The sequence below is a fragment of the Puma concolor genome, chromosome F2, assembly GCF_028749965.1.
Source record: "Puma concolor isolate L17-30 chromosome F2, mPumCon1.1.hap2, whole genome shotgun sequence".
In the NCBI taxonomy this organism is placed as follows: Eukaryota; Metazoa; Chordata; class Mammalia; order Carnivora; family Felidae; genus Puma; species Puma concolor.
The window spans coordinates 29,126,396-29,150,612 of NC_141684.1; the positions used below are offsets into that span (position 1 = coordinate 29,126,396).

The 24,217-nt window shown below is 37.7% G+C and overlaps 1 protein-coding gene across 3 annotated transcripts in view; it reads right to left on the reverse strand.

The window, feature by feature from the left end:
• The window catches only part of PKHD1L1 (PKHD1 like 1), a 159,140-nt gene that overhangs the window by 10,192 nt on the left and 124,731 nt on the right, over positions 1-24,217 (reverse strand). For all 3 annotated transcript variants that reach the window (XM_086695604.1, XM_025922529.2, XM_086695602.1), the window contains exons 63-73: positions 23,545-23,635; positions 19,582-19,730; positions 19,377-19,499; positions 18,485-18,596; positions 18,288-18,404; positions 15,013-15,178; positions 11,782-12,014; positions 11,418-11,585; positions 8,099-8,256; positions 5,623-5,758; positions 2,429-2,773 (exon numbers count right to left, since the gene is read on the reverse strand). In XM_086695604.1, the coding sequence (XP_086551730.1) occupies positions 2,429-2,773; positions 5,623-5,758; positions 8,099-8,256; positions 11,418-11,585; positions 11,782-12,014; positions 15,013-15,178; positions 18,288-18,404; positions 18,485-18,596; positions 19,377-19,499; positions 19,582-19,730; positions 23,545-23,635 (1,798 nt within the window). The remainder of the gene's footprint in view (positions 1-2,428; positions 2,774-5,622; positions 5,759-8,098; positions 8,257-11,417; positions 11,586-11,781; positions 12,015-15,012; positions 15,179-18,287; positions 18,405-18,484; positions 18,597-19,376; positions 19,500-19,581; positions 19,731-23,544; positions 23,636-24,217) is intronic.

The following is a 24,217-nucleotide window of genomic DNA, read 5'->3' on the forward strand; positions in this document are numbered from 1 at the left end:
TTGCTTTGGACCTTGATTTTCAAGTTTAATTTTAACACTACAGGTAGTTTCTATTGTCTTTGTCTAGCTTGGCGGGTCCTCGTAGACCTGCTGCCCCCACAGTGCTCCTTTCCTAAGAAGGGGCACCTCTATTCATCATACTCATTTGTCAGAGCCTGCTACTTTGGCTTGATCCCTTCTTCTACTTCATTTCTCCCCCATACCGTATAATCAGTTACCGATTTCTCAATCTCTCTGTCCCCACTGTCAAAATCGTAGTCAAAGCCAGCATTGGGGGAAGGGGGTTACTAAAACAACTTTTAAACTGGCTTCTTGTATCCATTCTCCTTCTTCCACTCCATTCTATACACTGTAGTCAGGGTGATCTTTTAAAAAACAACCCTATGCAGGATATTTTTGGTGTACTCTGAATCTTGACAACACCTCGTGCTTAGGTATCCAGTGCCTTCTAGATCCAGAGTCCTGCCTTGAGGATGAGGAGCACTGCATTTCTTCCATTAAGGCTGAACCATGAAGTTCAGTGTGCTCACAAAGAAGGAGGCAGCTGATCTCACAGAACACTTTCAAAATCGTGGTCCTAGGGAATTTCAGTCCTGTCAGTTTAACAGGTCTCTTTTGGTTGACTTAGATCCTCTGAATAAATGCTCAGTCTTTCAGACTCCTTCTTCCCCCCCCATTCCCTCCATATACTCTCCTCCACAATGGCTTCCCAGGCATGAGGGCTCATGTGACCCAGGGGTAGCAGTACAAAGGTGCTTCATATCCACAGACTACTATTACCACTCGTCCTCGCTGGTTTTTGGTGCAGCGTGGCAGGTCTGACCTGCCTGCACTGTTTACACATTTTCTCTGGCTGCTTGACACATGAAGGCACCCATTTCTGCTAACTGCCACCTTAAGAAACCAAAGTCCTTAACCTGAAGAGCTTTTATCCCTGACCAATCTGTTTATCGAGAGGTCCCCTCTGTAGGTATCCATTGAGGGACCCCTTTCTAGACACCTGGGAATTCCTGGATATCCTGACACTATGTGAAGGCCATGGAGAGCCAGGAGTATTACTACATGCACATCTTTCTTGCCACTTCCCAATATTTTGCTGTGAAATTCCTCTTTGCCAAGTTGTAGGGCTTTCCTTGAGCCATGAGTGATGTCCCCTAGAGACAGAAGGTGAGAACTTTACCCAGTACCCAGGTTTATACATGATAGAGTCCAGGTGTGTATGAAAAAGATGTTGGACAGAGATCAGATAGATCCAGATTTTCTGAGTCTAAAATTTATATAGTTTGGAGGCTCTCTTTAAGAAAAAGAATAAGGAAAGTGCTTATTTTTGCAACTTTTATAATAATGATTGGACCACATTATTAAATGGACCCTTCTCCCAGAGTCTTAAAAGTTCAAGTCCCTCCCATGACTTGTACAAGTGAAAGGCCTGGAAGCTTAAGCTTCATTAGCTCGATGCTAATCTTCCTCTGACAGGGATCTACGTCTCATCTTTTTGGAGATGAGTGTGCCTAGTTGAGACTTGTGCTTGATTACTGGAGGCAATGGCATGGTTGGGGATACATGCCAGAGATGCATGCCAAGAGGCCAGGACGGTACAGTTGCACCTCAAGAGAGGCTTGTGACCACCTACCCTATAGCAGCGACTATGAAAGCAAGAGGCCACATGGAGGTCTGAAGACAGGAAAGTCCCCTTGGTATTCAGATACCAAATTAAACAGATAGAAAGGAAAAAATCTGAAGGGCTGAACATTTACCCAAATGCCCAAAGTGAGTCACTCTAAGGACATAATTTAAAGCAGCAAAGATACCTCTGATGTGACAGCTGAGCTGATTTTCATCTGATACCTAGAAAATGGGGGTATGGAGAGTAAGGGACAGGGAAAAGGGTGACGGCTGGGGACACTGATTGGATCAGTCACAGGAATTAAAGACAGAACATATTCTCGCACCTTTGCATTTGCTAGGGTAAATCTGTGACTTTACTACACCTCAGCATCTCCAAAGATCTACTCTTCTCCTTAAGGAAACATCCACAGTCCTTTCAGCTTATGAAGAGGAGAGCTTCTTTTGGTTTCCCATTTCCTTACACTTGAACATTCTTACCTTTCTCTTTTCATAGACTGATTCTTTTTATGCTTAATCTCTCAGCTATAAAGTCACTTCCTTATGTCACCTCTCAAATCTTCTGTGTTAGCTCAAATCCTTTTGTTGAATTTACTAATTGCTACAATAACAAAATAGAGGCTATAGTTCCTTCATAATTCCAAAACAGTTTGGGATTACAGGGGTAGAGTAGGAAAAGGGTCTCTAGGCCCTCACAGGGTTCAGGATGTGGGGTTGGTGGGATTTCCTGAGGGCAGGCCCTGGTAGGATCATCGTGGGTCTAGTATTACATTCTTCTCTCTCAAACACCTACTCTTCATACCTGTGGTATCATTGTTTATGAACTGAGGAGGAGCATCTCCAATCTCCAATTCAACTGTGAGTCCCGTGGATCTCTTCCTCCGCAGACTCTTCCCTTGTATTATTTTGCTGACGCGGATTTTGTCACTTGGTATCTTCAGGAACAAGGCAAGATTTCTAACCAGGTTATGAGAGCTATAGAAGTCATCTTCTGTAACAGCAGGCAATTGGAAAGAAACAAATATGACCGCGGTGGTGTGGATTTCAACCGGTATAGTTCCTTTAACCAAAAGGTAAAGCATCTGGTAGGTTCTATCAAAGTAGTTTTCACCAAGGACAGTGGAATTCAGGTTAGGAAGGAATTGCTCTATGAAGGAAAAAAGCCAAAACAGCACAGTAAAAATCTTTATATTATCATAATAACCATATATTTAGTAGTATTTAATATTTGTTAAATTTAGGAAATTCTGAAAAAGTTCAACATTATTCTTCCATAGGAAAGTATGCATATTAAAACAGTAACACCTTTAAAAAAACACTTCTAGAACTGACATGCAAAGTTAAAGTCAACACTTTAAACAATACCGTTAATCATCATTATACATTAAATTTATTTTAAAAACAATTAGCCATAGATACAGTATAATTGAGAAATAAAATTCAATTATGAACCCAAGAGCCTATATTGTACCTGGAACACTATTTGCATGTTCAGAATTTTAAAGGCTTTACAGAAGGCATTTGGTAATTTAAAAATGTAAATTTAACTTTAATAGCTATCTAGTTTATGCAGTGCTATATATCAACTCTTAAGGAGCTTTTACAACTCAGTGCTTCTATTTTTACTAAGGACAAAAGTATATAATACAAATGAAGTATATACAAAAATATCTCAGAAGGATTTTATACCAATGAAACAGGTTTACATTTCAGCCTGAAAAATCTTTGCTTAATGCAAAACAAATTCTACTTCGGAAATGACTTTTGGAAAAGTGACTGAGATTTTTATATATATAAAATGAGTGAATATATATATATATATATGTATATATATATACATATACATATGTGTTTATGTATATGTGTGTGTATATATATATATATATATATATATATATATATATATATATATATTATATGGCAGAGTGTCAAAACTGTCTAAGCTAATAAATCCACTAACAGAGCCCAAAGGAATTATATAATAGTACTAGAATGAGACATGTAGCTTCTTACCACATTCATAGTGAGGCTTAATAAAAAAATAAATTAAAGTTTTAGAAAGAAGAAGATATTTCTTATGAATGTAATAGACATTCATAGCAGTTGGTATTAAGAAGCCACTTCATTATCACTATGTATCTCTTTCAGAGCTACTAGTGTAAGTTCTAGATGCAATTTGGTTTAAACATTCTATGAATCTGAAGAATATGCTTTTATATTATAAATTGAAACTTCTCTCAAACTACATTTAGAGGTGCATACACCATTTATCTCAGGTAAGTTCCTCATGTCTTCACAGTAATGGAAGGAAGCAGAGACATACATAATGAAACATTTTGGGTAATCTAAAACAATATGTATAGATTCATAATACATGGAAATTATTTTGCATTCTAAGTGCCAAAGGAAAAATGTTCATTTATAAACAATGCTATATCAGAAAAAAATCTTGTAAGAAGGCAGTGGTAATACTGTTTTTCAGCCCTTCAACACCTGTATAATCAATTCCCTATATTAAATAGTCCTTGTTGAGATCATTTCTATTTCCCCAACTTGAATGATAGAGTACTTGGTACCCAAAGTGTTGTTTTTCAAAAGAGTTAAAAATAATGAAATGAAGCTGCAAATATGAGTAGCTGTTTACATATAGAAAGTGATAACACAGACTCTTTTAGCTTACAAGGAGGCAATATGGCCTAATGGTTAAGTGCATGGCTTCTAGAGCTAGACTCTCTGTGTTCAAGTCCTTGCTCTGCCCTCACCATCTCTGATATTACCATGGACTGAACTGTGCCCCCCACCCCCTGCCCAGATTCACATGTTAGAGCCCTAACCCCTAGTGTAAGGGAATTTGGAGATGGGGTAATTAGCTTGAGATGAGGGTGGAGACTTCATGATGGATTAGTGCCCTCATAAGAGGAGATCCCAACGTCTGCTGTTGCTGTGAAGATACAGTGAGTAGGCAGCCATCTGCAAGCCAGAAGGAGAGCTTTCACCAGAACCTAACCCTCCTGGCACCCTGACCTCATACTTGCAGCCTTCAGAGAAAATGAATTTGTCTTTAAGCCACCCAGTTCGTGGCATTTTGTTATGGCAGCCAGAGCTATGACAGAGACTGTGGCAAAGACACCTCCTGTTGTCTCAGTTTACTCATCTCTGCCTACCTCACAGGATTATTATTAGAATATTTAACAATGAGGTATTATATACAAAGCACTTATAATAGTGCCTGGCACACAGGAACATTTCTGGAAACATTAGCTATTCAGACTATTAGTAGAAATAGGACTTGCTCCATAGACAGTAATAGATATGCGTTATCCATTCATACTCTGAAGTCTAGGTGATGTTATGACCTACAGCACGCACTTGAGGAATTGTTAACCAACATTATGGGGCACATTTAAAAATGATAAGTAGCACATGTGGAATGGAAGGGATTGGATTTATAAGTACCTTGTTTAACAAAAAGACTTCAATGAGAAGATATAAATCCTGGCCTTGAAAATACTGATAAATGGACGTTTAGCCTTTTCCCTATATTTCATTTAAATCCAGTTTATTATATTGACTTCATAGTGTTTGGTTGATGTTATACTAGCTTTCTTGGCAATATTTCTGGTGACTGCCAATTAATTTTGGCTCTGACCTCTATGAAATAGAAGTAAAGCAGAAATAGGGTAAACATTCTAAGCAAAATCTCTTCTGTATATAGGATTAACTGAACTACATGTAGAATGTAAATGTTCTCAGGGGGGCCAACGAATGTGCCTCATACACAAAATCCACATGTGTACAGATAGATAAGAGTTCCATCAGGAATAATCTTTCAGGACACATATGCTATAAATAAATACATCTTAGAATTTGGTGGACCGTGGCAAAAAATATTTTCTCTTTTCATTTGTCAATGGCTAAGGAACTAGAAATATTAATAATGAGACATTACAAAGAATTTTATACATAATTAAGTACTTTATTTTTCTGAGGAAATACCTGTGTGCAGATGTCTTTTAAGTTCACAGTGTTTCTTTTTAGGGTTCCATATTGTATTTCGGGGGCAAACCAATATATTGTTCACATAGACATCCAAACGCTGAAGTGTGTGAAAAAAAATTCCTACCATGACAGCCTGTTAAAAATAAATAACATTTTTATTTCTTAAGAAAATAAGGAAACAATATTTAGAATTTAGCACTTAAAATGTCCTTCAACTATATATATCTTCTGTAAAATACTAAAACTAAGTTTTATGAATTGATGATAAATACTGAGTTAAAATTTGTAAATGGTCTTATATTCAACCATTCATACTGACATTATAGCTCAACTCTTAATTGATGATTCTCAGTAGAAAAGTATAATGTAAGAAAGAATTAGTAAAGGAGTATCTCCAAAAGAAACATTTCCTTTCAAAGGTAAAAAAGTTCAATATAGGCTTTGAGCTCCAGGGGCAGGGGGATATAGGGAATTTAGCAGTGCTCTATAATGCAACCAAACAAATTTAGTTAACGCTGGAAAAAAATGCTTACCTCTGAGACAAATTTGGTAGTAAGACTAAAAAATTAGTCAACATAACTATACTCTCTGATTCAATTTTGTTCATTTTCCATGTTTATATTCTTCACATCTCATAATATCAGATGTAATCATAAAGTAAGGAGACTAGCTTTCACAAGGGCAGGGAGAAATTAATAAGGAATATAATAAGCTATACATAGTTTGGGAATCTTCTTTTGAAATTATCCTCAACATCTCAGAACATTAACAGTCACATTACTTTGCAGTTACTTTTAAAATTAAAGGGGCGCCTGGGTGGCTCAGTTGGTTGAGCGTCCGACTTCAGCTCAGGTCACGATCTCACTGTCCGTGAGTTCGAGCCCCGCATCGGGCTCTGGGCTGATGGCTCAGAGCCTGGAGCCTGCTTCTGATTCTGTGTCTCCCTCTCTCTCTGCCCCTCCCCCGTTCATGCTCTGTCTCTCTCTGTCTCAAAAATAAATAAATGTTAAAAAAAAAATTAAAAAAAAAATTAAAAATACTCTCTTTCATTCAAAACTTGAATGCCTTTCTAAGCCAGGCCCTATTCTAGGAGCTGTCAAAAGTCCCTGCCCTCTTTGAGCTTACATTCTAGTGTGAGGAGAGAGACAAATAAACAGTAGAAATAATAAAATAAAATATGAAGCATGTTAGAAGGCAGTATGTGCTATGTGAAAAGGAAAGGGAGATCAGAGTATGGATAATTGGGAGAGCCAGCTGGGGAGGGGTGAACAGGCTAGGCCCATTGGGGGATTGGAGGGAGTCTGTAGAGAGGGGAAGTTAGCCAACTGGGGTAGAATGTTCCAGGCAGACTCAACATCTGGAACACAGGCCCAGGTGGTAGTAGGTAGCAGGAACACCTAGGAGTCCAGTGTGGCTGGAGGAGAAGTCAGAGGACTCTGGCCCTTGTACAAAGCCCAATGGGGAAATTATTGCAGGGCTTGGGGCAAGGAGTGACCTGGTCTGACTTATATTTTGGAGGTACCTCTTACCTCTGTGGCTGCTGAGGTGAGTACAGACACTAGAGCGGGCAGGGACAGAGCAGCAGCAGGAGTGGGGAGCCAACTGCCTTAATCCAGGGAAGAAATAATGGTGGCTCAAAGTGGGTGGTAGCAGTGATGGTGGTGAGAAGTGGTCACGGATTCTGGATATTTTGAAGGGAGACTCAACAGGACTTGCAGATGGACTGCATGAGGAATATGACCCAAAGAGAGGAATCAAGAATGGGTCCAAGGTTTTATCTCCAGCAACTGAAAGGATGAGGTTGGTATCATCTGAGAAGAGGCAGGTGTCTCTCTTTGTTACTCCTCTGCTTTATCTTATCCACATCCCTTCTTCACATTCCTAATACTTTGGGATGTTCGAGTCTTGTACTCTGAGAAAAGAAAATCTCAACTATGAGACTATTGCTTCACCTCATACTCTTTTCCACTGACATGGTATATATATAAATGTAATCATCCCACCTGAATTCAGTTTATAGCCAAGATTTGATACGGTTGAAGATATTTAAAACAACATGCTGTGATCTCTCAGGTAAATTCCAAAGGTGTATTTCTGAAATATATAAATAGCAGCCTGGAAAAATAAATATATAATTCCAGTGACCAATTCTGGATGTGCACTATTTTTATGTGAAATTTCAGGTTTGCTTGCCCATCACACAAATCGTAGGCCTCACTGTCATGCCTCAGATGTAGAGCAGAGAATCAAGTGTATATGGGGGAAGGGTGTTTGGTATGCATCTATGCTCTCAGGCTGATGAAACCTTCTGGATTGACAGGATTTTTAGTAGTATGCTGATGACCCTCGAAAATGAGCTGTAGGTCTGACAATGTTCAAGAGAACAGGGGAGGACAGAAAGTCCTTAGCATATAGAAATGTATGTCAATAAGCAACACCAATAACTCAAGAAATTATTTCTATCTCGTGTTACCTTTTTATGGTCAACATTAAGCAACATCAGTCGAAGATTCTGAGGACTGGTGCCAGTGAAGTAAACTTCATAAGATTTGTTCAGAGCCACAATGCTATGAAACAGGGACAGTCTTCTCTGGCATGTGTATCCGGCACACCAGCCATGATCCTGTGGGCCTAAAGCCACATAAGTAAACGTTCATGTTCCATATTATGAATATATTTAGTGCAAAGTCTGAAGACTAATTGTATTAAAAACAAATTGCAGTGGTCAGGTTCAGCATTTACATCCATTATCCATCCACCCATCTATCCAGTGATCTAAGCCATTTCTCAAACCTTAGCTTAAAAAAAGGAAGGCAAGAGGGGCGCATGGGTGGCTCAGTCAGTTAAGCCTCTGACTTCAGCTCCGGTCACGCTCTCATGGATCTCATGATGACAGCTCAGAGCCTGGAGCCTGCTTCAGATTCTGTGTCTCCCTTTCTCTCTGCCCCTCCCCTGCTCATGCTCTGTCTCTCTCTCTCTCTCTCAAAAATAAACATTAAAATTAAAAAAAAAAAAAAAAAAAAAAAAAAGGAAGGCAGGGAAGCCACTTCTCCCTACTACTCATACTTTTATACTGCACAGGGTGAAAAAAGGTAAGTTAGTGTGTTGAGTTTGCACTGGAAGGTCATTGAAGGAAAGAGGTTTCTATGAATCTCTACTTTAATAATCATATTAAAGCCAAGGCCACATGGTAAGAAAGTGCTTGATCTTTTCTCCTACTTATTAAATGTGAATTCAGGTGGGGAGCCTCTTTAGTGAGAAATATGCTGTTAACCATTAATTTGTTAAAAACAGAGCTTGTACCTGGAAACCCGCCTAACCCATGGATTCATTAACTTTTTCCTTCAGTCACTCATCTTCATCAGTTAATTTGTGCATTTGACACACTCTTAAGTATGTTTTTTATGAAGTCTTTAATCTTCCTGCATTGTTATTTTAATACATTTTTTATTAACGACTGGTATTATAAGCACCATTGGGGGGTCAACATCATTAATGATCTGAGAAATAATACTTCAATAATCCTTCTAGAAAGCCAAAAGACAGTGGAATCCAGACATTTCCAGAACAGGCATAATATGACCTTTGTAGCAAACTATTTCACTTCAGCTGGGTTATAAAACGTTGAGTGAGATACGGAATGATAAATTTTCTTGATGTATTTATTCAATAGCTTTGCTCAATTTCCTGGCTTACTTGGAATTCTAATCAATATTTATAACTGAACTTCAATCAAATTTTGAATCAGTATAAACTTCTGAATCTCATGTAGAATATGAACTTTCTCTTAGCATCCAAAATATAAATTCTACTTTTAAACAAACCTTCTTTGTGGGTTTTGAAAACAAACAGAAAGAAATTTCTATGTATTAAATGAAAAATTTAGAGTAGCAAAAGCCATATTTTAAAAATAGATGAAATTGAGTATTAAAATTTTAAAGGAAACTTTAGTGGTATTCAATAACTTTTATCTTTAGAAAATTTTTTTCCAATCTAATGTAGTGTATCTCATGATTCCGTGATTCTTTCAATATCATCATAATTTTTGCAATGTTACTATCAATTAAGACTTCTTCAAATTGACAGTCACTTTTAAAAATTTAAATTTATTTTTGGGGTGTCTAGGATGCTCAGTCGGTTATGCGTCCTACTTCAGCTCAGATCATGATCTCACGGTTTATGGGTTCGAGCCCCACATTATGTGACGCATCTGTGCTGTCAGCTTGGAGCTTGGAACCTGTTTCGGATTCTGTGTCTTCCTCTCTCTCTCGGCCCCTCCCCCACTCAAAAGTAAATTGACATTAAAAAAAATTTTTTTAATGAAAATTTAAATTTATTTTTAAGAGAAATGTCATGTCACTATTGTAAGTAGAAAGCTTGTATTGTCTTTCAGAAAAGAAAAATGTAAAAATAAATAGAATAAAATCTTTCTCCACCATTTAAAAAGAGTAATTAGAAAACATCTCCATTATTCACTGACTGGTCTAAAATTCTTTCCACAAGCTCTCTGCTTTGTTTAAAGGCAACACTTGTAACTGGGTTGATTGCAGGCCAGAGAAACCAGGCAAATTGTTGGTGCCACGGAAGTGGGGAAAGACTTGAAATCATGTAACTTTGGGACACCCCTGATTTAGCTCATTGTATTCTCTTCGACTCATTTTAAAAAATGAGTATTTTTGTGGCATACTGGCCACTTTGTTGAATCGTGGGATATTTCAGTACATGTTTTGACACTGCCAGGGCACAGAAATCTTTCTCAGGCAGGTTACAGGCCATTTCGGCACTTAAAAGACTCTTAAGCCTTCTTAGGGACTAATCTTTGGGCCCCTGACTATTTCAGGGTAATACAATGAGTTTCTGCCCTCTGTTTTCTGCAGATGTTAGAAGTTCATCTTGGGTTTTCAAAAAGTCCTGGACTTCTGAGTTGATCTGAATTCTTATGGAGGCCACTGCCGTCCCTCTGTACTAGAGCCACCCACGACCAGAATGTAAGGAGCCTAAACTCTGGAGCTTGTCAAGATATTCTTGACAGTCAAAGGAATTAAGAAAAGAAAAAAAACCCCAAAACACATTGTTTCAAGATTAAGCCTTATAAAGATTCATGAAAATGAAAAACAAGTGGGCTGGAAATACCTGTTCTCAAGTATTCCAAATAACACATTATCTGTTGTTGTTGTTGTTGTTGTTTTTTCACACTGTCTGTTTTTTAATTTATGTAAGGCAAAATGTCTTTTTGGAGACAGGCCAATTTTTCCTTCAAATATTTATGCCACCTTATTAATACAGGTATGAAGATCACTCAAGGAATAACTTTCCTCTTCTTCTGATGGTCAGTTTGCAATAACTGTCCTTGCTTTCTAATATGGGAAACTGTTTAGGTGTCAAGCATCTCTCCTGCACACATATCTTTTCTTACAAACAGAAAGTAAAGCAATCCTGATGTTTGCTAGTTTTTTTTTTTTTATTTTTTTTTCAACGTATTTATTTATTTATTTATTTATTTATTTACTTATTTATTTGGGGACAGAGAGAGACAGAGCATGAACAGGGGAGGGGCAGGGAGAGAGGGAGACACAGAATCAGAAACAGGCTCCAGGCTCCGAGCCATCAGCCCAGAGCCCGATGCGGGGCTCGAACTCACGGACCGCGAGATCGTGACCTGGCTGAAGTCGGACGCTTAACCGACTGCGCCACCCAGGCGCCCGTTTGCTAGTTTTATATGTGATGTCTCCATGCATGTAATAAATAGCAAATGTTTGAGTAACTCTAATTTGTTTACACTGAATACCTACCATTAATGAGATCAACATAACCATTGCTCACTACAGCCACTGGTGAGAGTCTTCGAGTTTCTGTGTCAGAATCCAGGCTTTCAATAACCATCATTGCATATTCCATCCCATAGCACCGATAGCCCTGCCATTGTGGGATGTATTTACAGGTTGAATCTCTAATAATTCCTAGAAAAACAGATATATACATTTTAGCAAGAAAAAGCAATCTCTTTGCAAAAGCATCAATGGACTATATTTTTCATTTATGTAAGATTAGTAAGTAGAAAATATGTTATTGATTGAGTACCCCAATTAGTAAACATAAAAATATATGTACTTTGTTTCACAAACTTGAGGACTAACAGAATAATATCCAACGAACCTTTGTAAGGCGCTTTCTCAGTGACAGGAATTCTACTTCCATTTGGGAATGTGAGCATCACCTTAGGAATTCTGTAGTCTCCAATTCCAAATTGACTATTTCCATTCCATTCGTATTCTGCTTGAGGCATCACTGAACCAGAATTTCCCAGAAAGGAGCCATCCATGTCTCTGAGAAAAGATTTCCTTTTGGCATCACAAACCATGTCTACACAATCAGATGGATTCACCTTACTGTGGAGAAAAAGTGAAACAAATGAATATTTAGATTAAGTATCCTTCCCCTGTTTCTAGGGGAACACTCAATTGAGTGTTTGATAAGAGAGTATCCAGGAGTGCCTGGGTGGCTCAGTTGGTTGAGCGTCCGACTTTGGCTCAGGTCATGATCTCACAGCTCGTTAGTTTGAGCCCCGTGTGGGGCTCTATGCTGACATTTCAGAGCCTGGGGCCTGCTTCGGCTTCTGTGTCTCCCTCTCTCTCTCCCCTAACCTACTTGCATTCTGTCTCTGTCTCTCTCAAAAATAAATAAAATTTAAAAAGAGTATCCAAAAGAATTTTTGATTGATTGAATCTTATCATTTCAGAAAGGATTCAAAGTAGGACCAAGTAGCATATATAATTAGTATTGTAATGAGGTCTGCTTTTCCATTCTGTTGGTATTATTATTAATTCATTGGAATTTCAAAAGTACAAGTTATACCTGTAGGATATAAAATTAGAATTCCATTTTGCTATTCCATATTTTGTTGGGAAGATTTCATCTTTCTACATTGCTCACAGTGTACTAACACTGTCCCATCAAGCAGGTGAACAGTTACTCTGTTGTGCAGGACATACAAAATCCCTGTGCTGGCAGGGAAGTCTTTATTATTTTTCCCTTCCTACTTTTTTTCCATGGGTCTTTAACATTTATAAGTATCCTATGCTTAGTATAAAATAATGCAAATACTTAATAAAAGTTCAGTCTCCTTCACTTTCCTATCTCAGGCTCTTAGGCCATTACCAACTGCAGATTAGTATATATTCCTATAGACTTTTATTTATGTAGATAGAAACAGATATACTTGGATTATAATTGTTATGCTATATATTTCAGTAACCATTATGTAAATACCCAAACTGTAAGAGATGAAATACTATAAAGTCATTCATTATGCAGTTCAACCATACATGGCATTCTGCCTTCAACTTGAGCTACCTGGAGTGTTGATTGTTAGCTGCTTCTAATAGTAAAATAGGAGCTTAATTTGCAAAATACTGCACATTGCATAGTATACATGGTATATTGTGTAGTTACACTATGTCGTGCTACATAGTATGGGGAAATACATCTTATTCCAGAGTTATAACAACAAAATAATAATGGAAAGCTCAGATCTATTAGATAGTGTTTAGCATCTTGCTCCCTTTTTGCTGTAAGGGGGACATGTGGGGTAAGTTACTATACTATAACAGTTTTGGAGATGACTTGAATACATAGTTCATGTGTTCTCTGTATTCAAGTATGAGAAGAGTGCTTTTGTGAGCCAGTCTGTGGGAAGAGTACCCAGTGGCACACTTATATTATGGATTAGGGCTCTGTCTTTACTTCATATTGCAAAGAAACAGAGGCTGAAATGTAGATTTTTGTTCAAATGATTTATTGAAGGAGTACCATCAAAAAAGAAGGAGAGAAGCCACATAGGGCAAGGGAAAGAAAACAAGGTAACTGTGGTCTGTGGACTAGTTTCAATCTTATCTCAGGGGTACCTCTGGATCATTAACTGTACTGAGAGTTGCTTCCACCTGGAGATAAGGAGGCTGCCCTTTTGAACTCCTGTATCAACTAGTCATTTTCCATGGATTGCAAAGAGGTGGTGTTAGGGAGGGTTTTAGCCCCCCAAGGCTATTCCTGTTCGGCTAACAGCAATTTTCTGGAAAAGTGGGCAACTGTAGGTTATTATTGGCCAACATTTAAAGCACTAGGGGCCTTGTAAAGGGGATCTGAGAGAACATCAATAGCATCCTAATAAAAGCACAGAGCTCAAAGACTATTTTAAAATGTATTTTCTTCATGACCTAGTTATTAAAATTATATATTGCATCTGAAAGATTCAATGATAACTAAACAGGAGCTAATAATCTTCTAGTGGGGGGAGGCTCTATTGAGCCAAAAAATACTACGGTTCAATAATTAATTGTTAAATGAAGAGGTGTGCAGTTATCATCAAAACAAAATTAGATGATAAGCACCTGGGTGGCTCAGTCTTTGGAGCATCTGACTCTTGATTTCAGCTCAGGTCATGAAAGTGTTGTGGAATCAAGCCCTGTGTCAGGCTCCACACTCAGCATGGAAATTAAGATTAAGTGCTTAAGATTCTCTCTCCCCCTCTGCCCCTCTCCCCAACTCGTGTGTTCTCTCTACACTTGATCTTAGCCAAAAGGCCAAGAAGCGATCGTGTGTTCTCTCTAAAATAAAATTAAAAATTAAAAAAAAACCCACAAAATCAGATGAAGTCAAACTATTTATGAAACACTGCATTTCTCTGAAGAGATGTCTATCTAATTAGCAGTATTCCTTGTCTTCTTCCTATACTGAAAATGGTCAAAGATCTCTCATAAAATATTTCTTTCCTCCAATCTTGTCTTACATCTAAATTCCTGATTTGCATCTCCTACAAAGTGTAGCAGTTATTGGCTATCTTCTTTTAAGATTTAGAATCTAAGTGGCTCAGCTTCTAGAAATAGTCTGACACTGACTTTTGTGATTAAAAAGTCACTGTGCTAAGTTTTTGCATATTCTCAGTCACAGTGATTATAATGACTGACATTTAATTTCAAAGTGCATGATGGAGTGAACATGATAAGATATATGGAAAGCAACAGGAAACAAAAGAGGTAAGGAAAAGGGAAGAAATGATAGAGATGTCTCTCATTCCTAATGATTATTTATGGAGAGATATTAATTAATGTACAACACGCTCCTAACCTGGTCTCAATATTTTATGTTGAATGATGGTATTATCATGCATGGAAAAAACAGAGTGAGAAAACATACACATCAAAGCCTACTTTTTCAATTTAACTGAAAATACAGATGCATTAGCCTTAATTTTCATGATGCTGATTAAAATTTTATAGAAATTAATATTTACTTTAATATAGCAACTTTCTCAGATCTATGATGGGGGAAAAAGACAAGGCAAAGCTATAAATACAGGAAAGAAAAAAACTGGGATTTCATATATTATACCTTATATCAGGCCTGTGTATGAATATTTTTGATTGTTCAGTGGTATCAACCAGCTGTATGTTCTTCACATGGATGGGATGCTGTAAATCTTCATTTAAAGGGTTAGTAATGAATATCACATTAGTTTCACCTGAACAAACATTCTTAAATCCAACAAATGTTGAACCTAAAACATAAATGACAAAAAATAATAAATAATTTTCTATGAAGAAAGTAATAGAATCAGTTTCATTTCATGTACATTCCAGCAAACGCATCATTTAACACCGCCTTGAACAGGGAGCTCTTTCCTTATGTGGTAGCTAGTCCACCACTAGTTATGTTAGATTGTTGCCTCCCTATATCAATACCATTGAATAGTCCTCTCATATTTTCTCTGAGCTTTGATATGTGATTTGCTGTGACTAATGGGACAAGCGCAACTGTGATATAAGTAGATCTGAAAAGTCTTGTGTATTAGGGCTCGCTCTCTTTTGGTGTTCTTGGGGAATCTTGTGATTTCCAGAATGTGAATGAGACTAGGAGAAATGTGGCCCAATTACTCTGGTCAAAGACCAGCCCAACCATTAGCAAGCACCAACCACCAGACATGGAAGTGAGACTGTCCTAGACAACTACTCCCTATCCATCCTGTAAACTGCTGGCAGCCTATGGAATAATCCGAGATGAGACCAGCAGACAACTATCAGCTGAACAGAGCCCAAACTGCCAATCCACAGAATTATGAGCTAATAAATGGTTGTTTAAAGACTCTAAATTTGGGTGGTAATTTGTTATGCAGCAAAGACTAACGGACACATTGTTTTTTGGGTTTGTTTTTTTTTTGCCTTATTTCATATATTGTGTGACCAGAAGATAACATTTATTGAATCCAAAACTTAATCTCCATTGTACTTAAAATCCAATAACTCAAAAATAGAAGGAAAAAAAAAAGGTGACTCCAGAATTCTTAAATCAGTTACGTGCCATCTACTACTCTTCCTGATACTTTTTTCTAAGATGATATTGTATATACATGAATATGAGCCTGTAGATGAATATTAATGAAATACCAAAGTAGTGGATACTGTTTGTAAGATGTATAGATCTGCCTTCCTGGCCCAGTGCACTGCCCCTTAGTTCCTGTGTTGGCTGCTAACTACTCACAGCTGCCCCCTTCTCTGGAGAATTGCCTTTGATCAGATCAAATGACAGCTCTGTCTCTTAAGAGATTATGCACTCCTAGCACCACCACCAAAAGGTTACCATGCCTGATTGGCAAGTGATACAGAAGGCTCCCTTGCCTCAAGAGGGGGAAACTAAGTGGTACAGCTCACACTGCACAGCCCTGCGAGGTTTCAAGAAGGAGCTAGACTCCAGCTGGGACCATATCCTTGCTTACTCCTTCCTCTGCCCTGTCCTACTTCCCTCACTCCCTTTCTTGTGAATGTGCATCATTAATAAACCACCTGCACAAGAATCCTATCTCTGGCTTTACTTTTAGACCACCTGATTTAGACAGCTGGAACCATAAGTGGTCCTGGGATAAATAGTGTAATGATGCAATGATGAATCTAGTTCACTTGCTGTCTAGATGGGAATGAGGACACTCTTACTGGTGGTAGGTGTAGTATTGACAGTCTCTGGAATGCTGTAACAGTGCAATTGTTAAGATTTCACCTGTGGTGAACTGGGATAATATCTAAGTGGAAAGAATTGCTCTGGCTTGTACAGTAACTTTGGCATTTGAATGGAAGAGGGGAAATAATAATTACAAGGAAACTAGAAGTAGTCAACTGTTGACCCTCACTGATGCTTTGAAGAAAGAAAATGTAAGTTGTGGTGATCAATCACAAATTCAAAGCAAACCTCAGGATCTAATCACAAAACCAGCAGAACGTTCCTAGAAGGTGGAATTTCAGACTGGCAAGTCTCCTATTTCAAAGTCATGGCTCTAATAGAAAAGAAATGGAACCCTGAGTTAGGATGGGAATATAGAAGAAGATGAACTTGAACCTTGAAACTCTGGGTTCCCCTTGAATGTCCAGAACTGTGTAAGTGGTCCACTTCTTCCTTATTAGAGTTTAGCTGCCCTGCCCTACTTGTTTGAAATCCTGACAAGACTTCAAAAGAGGTAGTTGTTTATAAGGAAAATCTTGCCTTTTTCAGGACCTGTCTCTGCCTCCCCTTCTAGAAAACAGAGCAGTAAGCCTGGTCAAGTCTCAACATGGCCTCACTGGGGAAGCACTAAGCATACTATGGGATGAGAGGAGTTATATACCAAAGGAACTGCAAAAGCTGAGTAACATGTACTGGCAGGAATTAGAAGTATATATTGGAGAGTAAACTGTGATGGTGTTAGATCAGGGGTAAAGAATATAAAGCTAGACAAGGGAGAGTGTCAATATGGATGAGGGTATTCTCTCATGTTGCTGCCATGGCTTTTCCAAATTTGGGAAAAATAATGTTCCACCTTAAATGAAGTAGAATTGTAAGAATTGTCATGTCAGACTGTAGAAGAAGGATTCAAAAGATTCTGAGCAATGGGCAATATTGGAATCACTCTATTATATAATGCCTGTGCATTTCAGCTCAAACTGGGGATGGCCTTGAAAGAGTATGGTGTGGGTGGATTCTGCTATGGGATAGAAATTTGGGTAGTACACAGGGTGATCCACTTCGTGTGAAGAGTGGAGTGGTCTGAGGTAAGGATAAACATGGACTACAGGCAGTGGTAAATGACACAGCTAGTTAGGGGCCTGAAAGGAATAAGACTGGATGATTGGGTAAAAGGAAGCCTGAGGGAAAAACAAGGGTATGGGTCAATGGGAGTAAGCATATAAATGATCACAAAGCAGTATCAACTATGGAAGAAGCACTGAAGAAATAAGTGAACAGAATAATATAGCCAGTAGATGTTACTATGCTCTTAGGTTTTATAAGCTTAAATTTCTTCAGTTCTAAAGAGAGATAATAATATATAACCCTACTTACATAAAAGGGCTTTTGTAATTGATAGAAACTAATTAATGTTAAATCACTATACCAGTGTTATTTCTGTTGTTTTAGAAGGTAAAATAAATGGGACTTCTTTAACATATACAAATTTGGCAGGGGACCATTCTTCAAATTGACTGATAATCTGATTTCTTTGCTTCTCATACTGAGCAGATTCATATATGTTTACTTAAATCATTATTTTTTTTTTACTTACAGTGAAACATTAAGAGATATATTCTACATATTCTTTATAGAATTTGATTAAGTAGATTTTTCAAGACTATGTTTAAACTTGCCTGAGATATCCAAAAGGCCACTAATGGCATTGTAACTCATGATCCCTGCATGGGGCTTCCGGGGTGCCATGTTATGTGCTGAAGCAAAGGTAGGCCAGCAAATCCCACTTCTCCCACCTGTTATAAAAGAAAGAAAGTTAATAAAATTCAAATATGCATTCATATGAACACCAAAATTAAATTTCTAAAATTTTCACCTGATGGAGGTCTGGTGCTCCGATGGGCAGCAGAAAGTTCGATATTTGGATCATCGTTAGTTAGGACATCAGAGCAATTAAATCCAGGGCTACTTCCAACAATTAATGAGCTCTATTAAAAAAATTCAAACAGTACAGCTTAAATAATAGCTTTTCCTCAATAAAAACATTATAATGGGTAATTCTAAATTCCACTGTAGCAAAACACAGCCTTTCAGTTTGAGGAATGGATTATTCATAAAACCAAGATGAAAGGATGTGATTTTATGCCCTGAATAGAATTACAGTCAAATTGGAAGGGGGAAGACAGGCAGGTAAATTGTTATATATAATGACATATTTCTATGACAAAAGTATGCCCAGGGAAAAAGTAGAAACAAAAAGAGGAGAAAGTGTCAATACTATCTAAGCAAATTCAGGAAAGGTTTCACAAAGGAAATGAAAATTTAACTGTGGCAATATTAGCAGGTGGCAAGCAAGAAGGGGTGAGGAGAATATGGAGGAGAGGGAAGGATACAGCATTTCCTGGCAGAAGACAATGAGAACAAGGGGAGGATGTTTGGACTAGCCAAGCTATGAAGTCATAGAGATCATTCTTTAAAAAAAAATTTTTTTTAACATTTATTTATTTTTGAGAGAGAGAGAGTGTCTGTGAATGGGGGAGGGACAGAGAGATAGAGAGAGACATAGAATCTGAAGCAAGCTCCAGGCTCTGAGCTCAGTGCAGAGGCCAACATGGGGCTTGAACCCACAAACCATGAGATCATAACCTGAGCCAAAGTCAGATGCTTAACCAACTGAGCCACCCAGGTGCCCCATCAAGGAGATTGTTCTTATTGGAACTTCAAAATGTTCACCTTTTCTTCTTATTGTGGCTGTATTCATTTCTTACCTTAATTTGCACTGTTTTACTGGAAATTTTGTGAGATACAGCAGCTGGTGTGTAAATCATTGAAAAAATGGCCATTCCATTGTCAACCAGAGTCACATTATAGATATGCATACTCTCTGTGGTCTGTAAAACAACTTGTAGGTCACATAGCACAAAATACAATCATAAAACAAGATAAACAAGCACCATATTGGATCACATTTACCTGAAAATAAATTCCATAATCCCAGCATGTCCAAATGGTAAATCCTCGTATAAGAGAACATCCAGGAAGGCCGTCTTGGTTCATATAAATACCATATAAACCTCCATGTGCTTCATTGTCAAACCACTTTTCCATGGGATTAGACTGAACTTGGAAGGAAATATGAAAACAGAGAATATTATAAGTCATGTCCTAGAGCTCTATGAACAGTACAGGTTAAAGTTAAATTTTTAAAAAATTAAATACAATAAAACCCTGGATTGCGATTAACTTGTTCTGCAAGTGTTCTGCAAGTGTTCTGTAAACATTTCTAATAAATTTTAACTTGATAAATGAGTGATGTTTTGCAATATGAGTAGTACGTGATGCCAAATGTCACGTGATTACGACTTAGCCCATGGTTCTTGAAATTTGCTTTGATATACAGGTGCTTTGGATTACAAGCATGTTTCTGGAATGAATTATGCTTGCAAACCAAGGTTTTACTATACATAATTCTTATGCAAATTTAAACATGATGATCAAATATTTTTATGGCTTGGCCATTTATGGCTTACTCTACTCAGTATTTAATCTTATTTAATTTGTCCCTTTCCCAGTAGAACGATTGAATACTCATTTGCAAAAGTTTGGTTTAGTTGCTAGCACACTGAATTTACTATATCTGACTAAACCAAACAGGAATTTCATGAGAAAGTACATGAAGTTTGGATTCAAAGAAGGCTAATTTTGAAACACAAGTGATACCACTTGCTGTTTATAAAATGCTTCCCCTACACACCTTTTTGTTGCTGGTTCCTTCCGGTCACCCCATTTTCAAGTTAAGTGTCACTTCTTAGAAGGCTTTCTCTTGACTATCTGATTCAAAGTAGCACCTCGGTTTCTCCACATGGCAATTAAAATTATTTTATTATTACTTATTCATGAATTGTCCATCTCCTCTGTCCTATTAGAATGTAAGCTTCATGAGAGAATACACTGTGTCTGTCTACCTCATTGATCACTGTATTCCCAGAGTCTAGAGGGTAATGCAGAGATAGGTGCTTATTTAACTACCTGTTGAATTAATGTATGTATGACCTTGGAAACATTGTTTAACCTTTTAGAACCTCAGTTTCTTCATATATAAAAACTTTGGGGGCACCTGGGTGGCTCAGTCAGTTGAGTGTTCATCTGACTCCTGATTTTGATTCAGGCCATGATCTCATGGTTTGTGAGATTAAGCCCCACGTTGGACTCTGAACCAATAGTGCAGAGCCTACTTGGGATTCTCTCTCTTTCTCTCTGCCTCTTCTTTCTCCAAATAAATAAATGAACTTAAAAAACATGTTTTAATGCCTAATTGAGAGTAGTTTCAAACTGAAATTAAATAACCCACATAAAGTGCCTCAATAAACGGACGCTATACTCATTATTAATATATAAGATAATTATGGGGCACCTGGGTGGCTCTGTCGGTCGAGTGTCTGACTTTGGCTCAGGTCATGAGCTCACAGTTCATGGGTTTGAGCCCCACGCTGGGCTCTGTGCTGACAGCTCAGAGCCTGGACACTGTTTTGGATTCTGTGTCTCCCTCTCTCCCTGCCCCTCCCCGGCTTGTGCTCTATTTCTCTCTCAAAAATAAACAAACATTGGGGCGCCTGGGTGGCGCAGTCGGTTAAGCGTCCGACTTCAGCCAGGTCACGATCTCGCGGTCCGTGAGTTCGAGCCCCGCGTCAGGCTCTGGGCTGATCGCTCAGAGCCTGGAGCCAGTTTCCGATTCTGTGTCTCCCTCTCTCTTTGCCCCTCCCCCGTTCATGCTCTGTCTCTCTCTGTCCCCCCCCCCCAAAAAAAATAAACGTTGAAAAAAAAATAAACAAACATTAAAAAAATTTGTTTTAAATATATAGGATAATTGAGGTGGATATTTATGAAACTTTATTTATGTCCAAATCAGATCAGCAACCTTAATAACTCCCTCCCAACCATGCATACATACATTGAAGGATGCCCTATATACAGCAGCATCACCTCCTGAACTTTACTTAGTACCAGTTCTCTTGTCCAAATCTCCTGGTGTTTGACTTCCTCCTATCTTCTATTGACTTTCCTTTCCTCCTAATGCTTTGGGATTGACATTTTACTTATCAACTGCCTGGATTCTGTTTTGTTTTCTCCATAAGAAGCTGTTCACATGTCTCTCCCTTGGTCCCACGCAGTGTTGCCCCTGGGACCCAGTGTGGGTAAGGGTTCCCCTCCCCACCTCCTGGCCTCTCACTGTGGGCCTCTTGGTGCCAGCCTCCTACTTGCCTGGGAGGTGGACTGGATAGGTTGGTGTCCCATTCCATGAACATAAATCCTCAATTCCTCAGTGATGTCTCCTATTTCAATTTCCCTAAATCCCAAACTTCCTTGTAAACACTCTCAATTATTTAGGAATATCACTAATTAAATATTCATAAATATTTAATTAGTTGGTGAAACACACATATTAGTAAATGTTCATATTCACAGGTCATATTTTGACTTAAAAAAATCCAGGACTACTTCAAAGAAGTTGCAGAAGAACTACATATTGTAAAATTTTAGTCAAAGAAAACCTTTAAGTTGTTGGGAATTAAAATATATAATAAGAGCATATAATAAGGAATTTGTTGGAAGTTGTTTTATTCCTTCAAAATGTATTTTGCATAAGAATAATATTAGCTTAAGCCCAATAATTTTTGAATTTACAGAAAAAATACTGACTCAAACAATCTTAAAAACAACCATACTGAGATATAAAAACCAGATGTACAGGGGATATAAAGTATTCAGAGAAAGTCCCATTTCCCCTAAGTTTCTTAAGAGGTGAACCCTGAAATTCTAGTATTTATTTTATTTTGATCTGATAATTCATTTAACTAAGTGAAAAACCAAAAGGTTATAAAAAATTATACAATAATAAGTCACCAGTCACCCTGATCCTACTCACCTTGTTTTTTGTTTGTTTGTTTGTTTTCACACTTTGTGTCTCTTTAAACACAAATACCCTACATATTCATATTTTCTTACCTTTCTTCCATAAAGCATATCACAAACAAAACCATATTGTATATATATTGTTCTGCAATCTCCATTTATCACTTAAGAATATCTTTGGGGATTTCTCTCTCCATATCAGTAGATCAAGATGTATCTTCTTCCTTCTTTTTGAGAGGTCCCTAGTGTTCCAATGTCTGGCTTTATAAAACTAGTCCACTGTTATTGTACACAAGGCAGGGTCCAGTTTCCTGCTAGCAGACAATGCTGTGATGAATCACCTTGTTCACAAATCATTTTCTAAGTGTTGTAGAGGCAAATGTTAGATTGCCAGAAGCAGAAATGTTGAGCCAAAGGCAAATGCTCCAATAATTTTGGCAGCTATTGCCCTGGTCCCCTTTATAGGAGTTGGTTATATTTGTCATTCAACCAGCAATGTGTAGATGTCCTAGCTTTCCTACAGCCTTGCCAAAAGAGTAGTTGTTTGGTTAATTTTGGACTTTTACTCATCTAATAGAAATGTATCCGAGAACTGTTTATGCCCTTTGACTTTTTCATGCTTGTAGGTTTAAACACAGGAAGAGTGAACATTAATTCCTCTAAAGAAGAAGCATGAAACAGTGTCATATCCCTAGAGATATGTATCTCTATGCTTGAAAGTGTTACTTTTGTGAAAGTAGTAGTGGGATGAGGCACTCACTGGTCCAACACCAGCCACATCAAGAATTGAAGTGACTGCTGGAGTTTTTCAATCATAAACATGGAAAAGTAATTATCCTTAAAAGTCTATTCCTTTTTTCTTTAGACCCAATGGTATCTTCAAATAATTTAGCTTGTTGACTTCTTTTAGTGTCCTGGAGGAGGAGATACTATATATTGAACTAACAGACAATAATTATTTCTTTCTAACCAATTTGAACACGGTATTTCCTAGTTTTAGTGGCTCTGTGCCAAAAGACTTACTTGAGCAAGGTTCACCATCGATACGGTATCCCACCCTTCCAAATCCAGCCACGACATTATTTTGTAAGACTGTATTGGTCCCTCTGTTTACCTAGCACAGTGATAAAGAAAATGCCATGGGTCAGGCTCTTATACAACTATACAAAGAGATCAAGTATCAACATATATAGGAAAACTAATTATGACTACTCTTTAGGAGGGAAAATGTGTTTCATTATTCACCCTGTCCAAATTTACATTATAAATGAAGTATTGAAATTACCTTAGGTTCTTGGTATAAAATCATCACTAGATACTATGCCTTAGATTTCATTAGAAAACTACACGAAAGATATTTTTTTTTATTTCAGTCACAAAATCCACTGGGTATCACTCAATAATTATAAGCCAAGGGGCAAATTCAGTATTACAGTAAGGTTAGTAGGATTTTATCACTCTTTGGTTATATTATGTTACCAATTTAACTTATTAAGAAAAAAACAACTAAGGCAATTACAGTAGACCATAAGACTCAATAGAAGCACTCACTAGTTTAAATAAAATCTGCTATAATAAAAACTGGTTAGGCAGTCACTGAACAATTTTATTTTATGAGACCAAAGTGGCAAAAAATGAAATACATGTAGTACAGAAGATTTAGTTTTTGCCTCTGGTGTCAGTGAAACAGCCAAAA